General features: G+C 32.6%; 1 protein-coding gene across 1 annotated transcript in view; it reads left to right on the top strand.

Annotated features, from left to right (window-relative positions):
- The first annotated feature begins 6778 nt into the window (after positions 1 to 6778).
- LOC105624550 (protein lap4) overlaps positions 6779 to 11258 on the top strand; it is a 25135-nt gene continuing 20655 nt past the window's right edge. The window contains exons 1-2 of the mRNA XM_012205911.1: positions 6779 to 6940; positions 7198 to 7315. Of these exons, the coding sequence (XP_012061301.1) occupies positions 6779 to 6940; positions 7198 to 7315 (280 nt within the window). The remainder of the gene's footprint in view (positions 6941 to 7197; positions 7316 to 11258) is intronic.

Here is an 11258-nt window from a genome sequence, read left to right as displayed (position 1 = left end):
CTATTATCCATGTATATGCAAAGATTTTTCCTTTGTCTAAAAAAATGCTAACAGGTGTAATAAAACTTTTCGGGTTATCATTTATGAAAACAATATTAAGTGCACCAAGTGATATAAATTTACTGCGTTGTGTTTGTACTTTTTGCATGTAGTTACGATTAAATTTGACGCTTATACGGACAATTAATTATATTATGTTTAATTTTACAATTATTTTATATTTATTTTTAATTTTATAATTTTATGATTATATATTTAATTATAAAATTAATAAAATATGTTAGGAATTTCTCAGCATTAAAATGATAAAAATTATGTAGGTAAATGTTTACTTTAGGCGAGGCCTCTCTAATGATCTTGTATGTTGTCAAGGTCATGATTCTGAGTAATCTCCAACAACTTTTAACCGTCGCTCGTTATCGATTATAAAGTTAACAAAAAAAAGTTTGAAAAAATAACGTTTTATTCCTCTATATATAATATTAAAAACTGTTCTTTTCCTTGCTTACGTAATGGTTTTTCATCGAAGGAAGTTCTATTCCACCTCTCCCCTTGCTCTTACAAATCGCTTCCGCGTAGAAATTGTGAAGCAAGAGAAGAGGAGGTGGGATGAAACTCACATCACATGAACAGTAAAACATATTTTAAAGCAGAAAATTTTTATTTTATATAGTAGAAAGAGACATCATTTTTCAAACTCTTTTGTTAATAACTTTTTAATGGATAACGAGCGATGACTAAAACTTGTTGGAAGTTACTCAGAGTCATGACCTTGATATTATAATATATTAAATTTTATCAAGACATTTTTTATTGCTAAAGAACAATAAAGAACTTGAAAATATATTAATTCTCGCTATACTCACTGGAATCCCAGCAACCCTTGTGCAATAAATCGAAATTTTTTCGTGTTTCTGAACTTTTTTTTTTCTATACAATTATAAGAATAAATTTTTCTTTTTCTTTGAACTAATGCATCTCGAAGTTCCTTAATTCTACTGACTTTTACACATAGTGAACTTATTCCTCAATCAATTCTCCATCGATTGAAAAAAAAAATTAATTGAAATGTGTCCATTTTTATAAAAGTTACGATAACAAAATATGGATGGGGTCCTAGAGATCCAAGTATGTATATCAAGGATAAAAAAAATGTGTATAGCTAGGGTTAACTATACTTATAAGACGTATATTTATAATTATTTTCTATTAATTTTATTATATACATATGCATATACAGGATATCTACAAAGAGATCAAACTTATATGTTAATGAGGTTGAATAGATGAAAAAAGTTTATATAAAACTTACGTCCAAAAATGCTTAATTAGGATAAATAATATTTATAATATAGTTATAAATATTAAAAATTTTATGAGTAAAAATTTGGTAACATTATTCAAGTAGCACGTTTACAAAACGTTAGAAAAGTGCTAAAACAGCACATGTAAGCTTTTTTTAGCGCTTTGCAAGCGTTGCACTACTTAGGTAGTTCGACGAATGGAAGTTTGCATTCTTTCAAAGAGGATGTATTTTGAAATGAAATGAAAATTATAAAAATGAACAATTCACTAGATATTGAATTAATGAAATTATAAGTATAATGAATATGCTCACTTCTATAATTTTCATCTCATTTTAAAATATACAATCGATTCCCTCTGAAAGATAAATATTTTTAAATATTTATTGATTAATGATATTATTGATAATATCAATTGTTACAATAGTTACAATAAATTCTTCAGGCTTTTGACGAATTAATAACTGCAGAATATTTATTTTGCAACTGTTGAGTTTTCTTTGTTGCAATAAAACTTCATTTTCTAAGTAAAGAATCATCCAATGTAAAACTATAATTCAATCAGTATAAAGAAAACTTTCAACAGTTGCAAATTAAACATTCTACTGAACAAGGCCAACTATCAAATTCTATCAAATATTTCTATTGTGCTACAAATACAGTAGTAAATGTATATTCTGTTTATAAATTTTTGAGTGTTATAACTTTCTAATAAAGCATTTTTGAATATATGTCTATATGAAATTTTTTTTTCAACATGTGTTGATCATCAATGGCTGCATTCAGTAGAGAAAGCTGCATTAGGAGCTCCGCACAATAAAAGGAACAAAGAGAATAAGAATTTCAACCTATCAAAAACTGTGTATTCCACAATATATGATTTCTGATAGGTTGAAATTCTTATTCTCTGTTTCCTGTTTCTTTTATTGTGCGGAGCCCCTTATATTGTACAAGTATAATATTGATTTTTGCACCTGGGATGCTATTCTGTAACTTTCTGTACACGCCTACCGATAGTTGTCAATGTATTTTGCAAAGCTTTTTTACCATACAAAATATCTGCGCAAAATACATAACATCAACAGCTATCGGTAGGTGTGTACAGAAAGCTACAGAATTGCGTTCCTTGGATATATAGAATGCTAATTTCTTTAAAATAGTATAAATTCAAACAAATAGACATAACGTTCCAATATATATATATATTTCTAATTTTTTAAAGATATATAATTAAATACGCCATATTCAATTTTGCAATTAAATTATGTGTCTAGAATGACTCATTATAATTAACGTAGCATACAATCTCTACAATAATCATTCTTCTAACAAGTTTTTAATGTATTTACCTGATTATTGAAAATAAGATTCCGCACTTGTTCGATGCAAAATATTTAAATAAGTGTATAAAGCTCAGCCGTGAATAAAAATGACTGAACTCACTACTCTCCAGCTATCCGACCTTGACTGGCGATCACTGGCGATGGCAGATAATAACACACATATCAGATAACGTAATCATCGGTATTGTACCAACCTACGTGTGTATGCAGTAAAATGTTATTACGACACGGGTATTCCCCACGCACATGTATATCACCATAGGCGCGTTCAAGCCTAGTTTCCATCGAGGGTTTAAATCGGATCAAAATATAAAAACCAACCACAGTTGAATTCCCCTGTTACAATCGAACGACAGGGAAATGATTGTAATTGATTGGTTCTTACATTCTGATTCTAATTAAATCCTCGGTGGAAACTAGGCCACTGTGTGTTATTTATTCTGGAATTTAAAGTTCAATATATTTAATTCTAAATATCACACATGGATAGAAAATTTGTAAATTTAAATTTGTGTAAATGTAAATTTAATTCAAAAAGAAATTTCACATAATATATTCTCATATTATATTAGACAAATATTCAAAGTATTATTTTTTATGTTTATTACCTTATTTTTTTTCTTCGCTTTGCATGTTGGAACTTTAATAAACAAAATTTTCCAATTAAGAATACAAACAAAATAAATTTTTATATTACAAGAATTGACCCGCTAACACTGGAAAATTGAATAGAAAAGAACTTTTTAGCGTTTACCATAGATAAAATTATAGGTCTAGTTTTTAAGAACGGATTATTGTTGAGAGCTTATTACAGTTCTTTAGACAAAGTGAAAATTACAAAAATGAGCAAACCTCACTAAATGTTAATCAATGAAGTTATAAATATTCTAGTAAATTCGATCTACTTTCGTAATTTTCACCTCGGTTCAAAAATCGTAATAAGTCCCCTGGATTCACACTGGATCCGACATGCGTCATATAACGCTTTGCAATCAATTAGAAAACAACACTTTTGCTTCATATCATCGACACAAAATAAAATACGCACGTGAATCAGCATACAAATTCCTAGATTTATAATGGTTTTTGCATACTGGACGCAGAAACACTTGCCGCACGGCAAAATGCTACGCGGTAACCAAGCTTACAGCTCCTAATATGTTTATTTGTTATTACATCGTATTTTCTCGTAAGCGTTTTCGCGTTCAGCGTGCAGAAATCTTAAGAAAAGCGCGATTGATATTAAGTGTTCTGATTGGTCATTGCAATTACATAATTAACAGCCAATGATGAACTTATTTCTGTGTACTAAAAATGGTTGCTTAATGAATGATGGTGGATTTCATAATCTGTCTCGCAAACGACGCTATTTCTAATATTTCTTCTAGTACTTTTGTAATGCTAACATCAGTTGGTTGCGCATTTTTTATAAATATAGGACTCTAGAACCGACAGCCTTTTTGTTGGTTATTTCGACCGCTATTTCAATTTAGTTGTCTGTAGTTCAATAAATATTTAATATTATTGTTATAGGATAGAGACCCTATAGTGCAACAGAAGGTCTGTTCGCATGTTGCATAAAATCCCCAAGTATTTTTGCACTTAAAATGAGATAGATACATATTTTATTTTAAAAAGAGAGAACGCGCAGATGTCGAATGCCAAAAGTGCAAGCAAACAAACTTATGCCCGTTTCCAATGTAAATTAACTTTAAATCTTGGTTCAACTTAGGCTGGAATCAGACTTCGCATTGACAAATGAAATTGAAGATTGAAAAATTGAAGTTTGATCAATCAGAACAAAAGGAGCAAAACTTCTTTGTCCTCATTGGTTGAAATTTCAATCTTTAATTTTTAATGTCAATCTTTAATGCATAGTCTGATTTCAGCCTTACTTCGTCTTTTTCTAGTTCTAAAGATTAGAAAAAGACAAAGAGTAAGTTGAACCGAGATTAAAGTTAATCTACATTGGTAGAAATCGGCATTAATGATTCGATTCAAAGTGTCACATGATCGATATATTTCTCTGATTGGTAGGAGTTCATTGGTAGGAATTCATAGTAGCTGCCATATTGAATTTACTATCAATATACTCAATATCGACTCCTGTCGACTGCTGTGGAATGAGATTAGTAAATTCATCCTTCAATATTTTGTGAATATTTATCTATTATTTCATGCTTTGCATTGAATGTTGCATATCTTATGTACTGAATTTACATCCATCATCACCATGCCAACGAATTGCGCCGCATATCACTATAGTAATAACATTATTGGAGGTAATAACACGGGGGAGAATCGCTTCGCGTCAAAATCCATATAGAATAATACAATTATAGATCTCGTTTTGTCTCTGTGACAGATTTCCTAATGTTAACTTTAACATTTAATATCTTGATTTGCGAGGCAGAGTGATACTTTTTTTTGCCAGATTCTTTCGTTTCAAAAACGCGTCGAATAAGCCTAATTTTATTGATTTTTAAACTGCGACATTTATTCTGTATAATTATTTATTGGACTTTCTATAAGCTATTAGTCGTAAATCAGAAGTCAGAAGTTAAAAATTGACCAATCAGCCGTCTGACTTCTGATTTATGACTAATGGCTTATTGTTGAAGATATATGACTTTAAGGCTTAATTCCCGTAACCATAGTCAGGTCTTATATTTAAGGCTTCTTTAAATTTATCTTCAGATCTCTATAAATTATTTCATTGGCTACTGAGCATCTAAAGATAAATTTAAGGAAATTTAAAACTCATTCTACAATAGGCAATAGCAGTAGTAAATTAAGGAGTAGGCGTAGAAATCAACCAATCATAGTCGAATGTGAGATGGATAACTATGATTAATCGATTTCTACATCCTCTTTAATCCACTACTGCCCATTGTAGAATGGGCTTTAAGTACAAGATCTGACTATGAATACGAGCATAAAACATCTATTGTAGATCCGGACTAATAGCATAATAGTAGCATAATAGAATAGCCAATTAAATTTGGGTCTAAACTCATATTCCTACTGCGCATTTGCGGGAACGTTACAACTTGTATTTTTACACCATGATTAAATTCCAAATGTTCCAAAATTTCCTCTCTGAGGAAAATTTTACTCGAAATATATAGTACACGTAACGTATACTATAGCATGTAGAGTATCTTTCTCGGAGAGGAAGTTTTGGAATATAGTCTATTAAAGTGCAGTCACAATAGAAGGAATCAGAAATTAGGAATAAAGAATAAAGATTTCAACCTATCAGAAATCGGATTCACTGGAATACACGGTTTCTGAAAGTTGGTATCGTTATTCCTTATTCCTAATTCCTTATTTCTTCTATTGTGATTGCATATTACTCGTATTCATATATTCATATTCATAATCAAGCCTTATATTTAAGACTTTCTTAAATTTATCTTTAGATATATTACGAATTATTTCATTGGCTGCTGAGCATCTAAAGATAAAAGGAGCCTTAAGTTCAAGATCTGACTATGAATACGGGCATAAGTGAATATGATTTTTACTTTATCCTTTTTCTCTCTTTATCTTCTTGTTCTCTCTTTATCGCCACGTTGTGTTCGTTGAAAACGAGCCTGTAGGATCTACAGGCTCTTGCGCCATTTGCGCCGTTTGCGGCGGCGTTTGACAATTTAGCAGAATTTAACTGCGTTGGACATTCGATTCGGAGGCTTACGAAGGCTAAGCAAACTGGCGACACGATCGGAACAATTGGTAAATGAATATGGTGTAGCCTTGTATGTAATGTAGGTACATGTATTCGCTCATGGTTCATTCGCCTGGCTGGAGCCGCTGGAGCACTGAGCAATCGAGCAGGAGCAACACGAAGGCGACTGGCGAACAACGTGATCGGTGGTTCGTCGACGTGATCAAATGTGATGACGTCAGATCTCGAAGCATAGGCTGCATAGGCCGAGAAGGAACGCGTTTAAAGCCGAGTAGGGCGTGAAATCGTGCGCTCGTTCTCTCGTGCGTCGCGTCGCGTCGCGTCGGCCGTCGCGTCGGATGGAAATATGTGCGAATAACAGCGCGCGCGCGCGGCCCTTTTATTCACGGGATAATTATGTTATTCGGTGCTGTTTTAACGTGATCGACAGTGAATAGTGTACCATGTTCCGCTGCATTCCAATTTTTAAAGGGTGTAACAGGCAGGTGGAATACGTTGACAAGCGTCATTGCTCTCTGCCCTGCGTCCCCGACGATATCCTGCGATACTCGAGGAGTTTGGAGGAGCTTCTACTAGACGCGAATCACATTCGTGATCTACCAAAAGTAAGCGACAAAGACTTTCTTTCGTCTTTCTTAAGCAGCTTTCATCTTCTTTTTCTTTTTCTATCTCGCACATACATGACAAACACGTACTATCCTTTTCTTACCGTTGCATTGTATTTTTCCTGATGTATTAGTCTATCATCGCCATACAAGAATTGTATTAAATATCTTATACGTATGTGTCTCTCTTTTTGCTTTGTCCGAAAGCCAGTCGATCGAGAACCTCTATCTATAGGTCGATGTCGTGTTTCTTTCAGAATTTCTTCCGACTCCAGAGGCTACGAAAACTTGGCCTGAGCGACAATGAGATACATCGTTTGCCACCAGACATTCAAAATTTCGAAAACCTCGTCGAGTTGGACGTGTCCAGAAATGGTGAGAAGTATATTAAATTGTAACAAAAAAAAACTAACAAATTTTTTAAGCTATTTTATTTGCGCTCGAGATAATTGTAATACCGAAACATGAACGCCGCTAGAAATTCCAGTAATTAATCGTAATTAATCTTATTAGAAGAATTCCATTAATAATATCTCGCGTCCTATATGTCACGATATCGTTTTTATCATTGACACGCTACTTTTTCTTCGACTGTGAAAGATTTGCTGATTGAATTTGACTGTTCTTTAAGAGGAAGAAGAAGAAGAGCGAGTCCATAAGGACACGAGTATTAAGGAGTGATTCAGCGGTGAAGAGAATTGAATAAAAAGCGTAACCGTCGGCTTGATCTATGAAGGCAAAGTTACTGAAAGAGAATCTCGTTTATCGTACTTTTAATACTGAATGCGGCAACGCCGTTGGCCGTGCGTTAATGAAACCTGTATAACGGTGTATTTTCTTTCGCTTCCTCTTGTTGCCTCTACCGTAGTCGCTGTAGCTACCCATTGCTACCGTCGCCACATCCACATCGCGTTAACCCGAACTAAGCCGATCGAAGCCGAGGCGCCCCGCCTGTCACTGGCGCCTATCGTGAATATTTTTTTTCAACATATTTATTTCTTATTTCTTTCTCGGTCTACCTGCCGTTGTCTCTCTCGTCTTTCTTGCCGAGGAAAACCGAGGAAAACTAATGAAATGAAGAATCTCTCTTGTATTACTATGTATTTGTAATACGGCGAGTTGATATTTTTGGGTCTCGCCAGGTAGAAATACATATATCAACTTGTTTACGCGCGCATATATGTGTGTTTTTGTGTGTACAATGCGTGCATGTAGAAGGAATGTCAGGGAAGAAAAGAGGTGAAGCAGGACGATGGGAAGAGAGAGTGACATTCCGATTATGATAAGAAAAAATCGATAATTTTATTTTAAAGATTACATACAATGAGTACAAAAAGTATTCATACAGAGAAAATATTTTTTAAGAAAACTTTATTTTTTAAAAGGTAAATATTATCCAGTGAGGAACGAGTCATCGAATTGATATCGAATCGATATAAATTCGATGATTTCAACACTAATTTGACGTCGATTCGACGTTTAATTAATCATTTCTTGTTCGATAATTAACAATTTATTCATAAAGGATAAAATAGACTGTATGTTTCTTGAAATTATATATATCAAAATGATGTGTATTAATTATATAAAATATATCTTCCGAAAAATAAGCGAAAATTAAAAATTGTATTGTTCGAATGCTCAAAAAGTATACAGACGAGAAATTTAGCTTTTAAAATCAAGAATACATTTTGTTTATGTTAGAATAGAATGTATTTATTGTACAGTTTGTTTATATTAGAATAGAATGTATTCATTGTATAAATTCATTGTATAAATTGCTAATTAATATTTATTTTCTACAAATAAGGTTTTTTTTACAATAAATTTCCTTGTATATACTTTTTGCTCTCACTATATGTGGTATTTTTTTTAATACCTAGTTAAACAATTTTCGTTCCTAAAATTTATTTGGGTCAACTGATACACATGTATCGCGTTGATGGCTATTTACAAGAAAAAAAAACGCAGTTCTAAGTGAGTATTCATATAACATATTCTTAAATATGTTAGAACCATACCGTGAAAATCGAGGATTGCGAATAGAAGATCAGAATTAATTTTAATTTTAATCCGATTCGTCTCGATTAATCGAATTCTAATCCTTAATTTTCATAGTTCTCGCTTTCACCCATATTTCTCAGTGAACTCTGAAGGAATATTTTTATATTAGATTAGTAGCTGTCAATGATTGGTTGACCGAGAAAGCGCAACAATTGCGCTTACAATTGACAAGCGCGAGCATGATCGACCATGCATGCAGTCGTCATTACATGTTTTTACGTTACTCGAGTATATTTATCAAGCGTAATGTCAAATAGTTTTCACTTTATATATATTGTCAATAGATAACGTAATAATTGCGATACCGCAAAAAAATGGCGAAAAATCTAACATTTAAAAGTAAAAAACTCGTCTGTGAAGTCAATCGATCTCAAAATTGAAATTTAATACAAATGTAAATTTTCGAGTAAATGGAGTCTTTCAATATCTATAGTTATTAGATATTATAAGTTTATAAGCTAATTACAGTATCAGCGTCTTAAGACATTATTGCACTTAAAACGGTCTTGACCCAGTGATAATATAATATTTTGACTAAAACAATTATATTGATATTTATCACACAGAAAAAAAAACAGCTGAAAACTTTACTGATTCAGCAAATCTACAATCGTAACATATTAGACAGTCAATTTTCTATATTAAAGTAGCAAAGTTGACAGCTGAATAACATTAACGATTTGTTAAACCATCGAATCTTCTTAGCTATCGGTGTTGAATTCGCGTAACAAATTATAGATTTGCTGTACCACCCAATTAATTGTTTTTCTCTCTTCACATTGCTTGTGCTTTTCAATTGTGCATTAAGTTTAATTATTACTATGGCATTGTATCATTGAGAGCGCGTCGCGATTTCCTATATCTATATAATAGATGTACGTTGCGTAGCATATCGTTGCCTGCGTGTAGGCATTTACAATCAATTATGTATTGAGAAAGATGTTATGTATTTGGTTCCGTTTACAACAATATCCGTACATTCGTTGCCACTGAGTCATCCGGAATGGTAAACGAGCGCGTGATGAATAGCCATGATGTTACACATGATACGCAACACGCAGGATAGAAGGATAGGATAGAACTTCACTCCACCGCACCGTTCGAATGCGTAAAAGATAAAGATTATGCAATCGCAACAGGTTTCAGATCGAGAAGGCCGTTTAATCGAGATTACCGCACTGAATTATGTCTGCACTAGTTCATAGTCGCGTTGTCGCGCTCGCCATCGTTGCTGTAATGCTGTACCTTATAATCGTGCTTTTCTAATTTTCCTTCATCTCTCTTTTTCTATTTTTCTTGTTGATAATACGGATGTACATTTGATTAAGTTTAATTTTATTCAAAGTTGTAAAAATTTCTTACCGAATCGGTCCGATATAATTTGACGCTGATGCTTTAGGCTGTTTCCACTTGAAAAGATGTATTTGTAGATGTAAATTTGAATTTTTAGAGTTTTCATACGTATATTTATGCTCGTTTTATAGTTATTTAACGACCGAATGAAATTATTCACCGATTGTTCTCAGGAATTGAGTTGGAGATGGAATGAAAACTCATAAATATGTTTTAATAGACAAATGAAAGTAGAATGGCGAGAGATTTCTTCTCGTCGTCTTCTCATTCTTTTATATAGGTTCTCTCGGCACGCAAACACGACGTGCAATACAGTAACGATCTCCCGTCACCTCTCTAAGGTAAATTACAAAGGCCGAGGGTGGACGTTTCATGCTATTTATAATGTTTATTGCGGTTGCATCAAAAGGGGCCGCTGACTAGTCGCGATGTAGTAGCGTCTGAACATTGACGTCGCTTGCATAAAAAAGGGAAAAGGGCGTAATATGTCCTAGGCTGCCTCTGGACCGTCGCATCTCCATCCATCCATAAATTCTTTCTTCTATAGAATCGATCTCTCTCTCTTTTTCTTCTATAGTGTAAACTCATCGCAGGTCAATACTCGAGTTGACGATTTTTTTTCAATTTCAGTGTCTAATCTATTTCCGTAATAAAATATCAAGAAAATGCCCTCTGATAATTCATTAATGCACATATATATTTGTTATAATTATTCCTTTTATAGTTAAATATATTTTAACAGCTAATTTAGCGAATAAGTTTTTAAAACATTATGCATACAAGTTTTGTTCAAAATTATTTAATATTATACAAATTTGTTTTAATATATTTGATATATAATATATTAATTTGATATATTAATGAGATATATATATATATATATATATATATATATATATAT

This window comes from Atta cephalotes (assembly GCF_000143395.1).
Source record: "Atta cephalotes unplaced genomic scaffold scaffold00081, whole genome shotgun sequence".
Taxonomy (NCBI): domain Eukaryota; kingdom Metazoa; phylum Arthropoda; class Insecta; order Hymenoptera; family Formicidae; genus Atta; species Atta cephalotes.
Note: the sequence above shows the minus strand (reverse complement) of the source record. Positions and strands in the feature narration are given on the sequence as shown.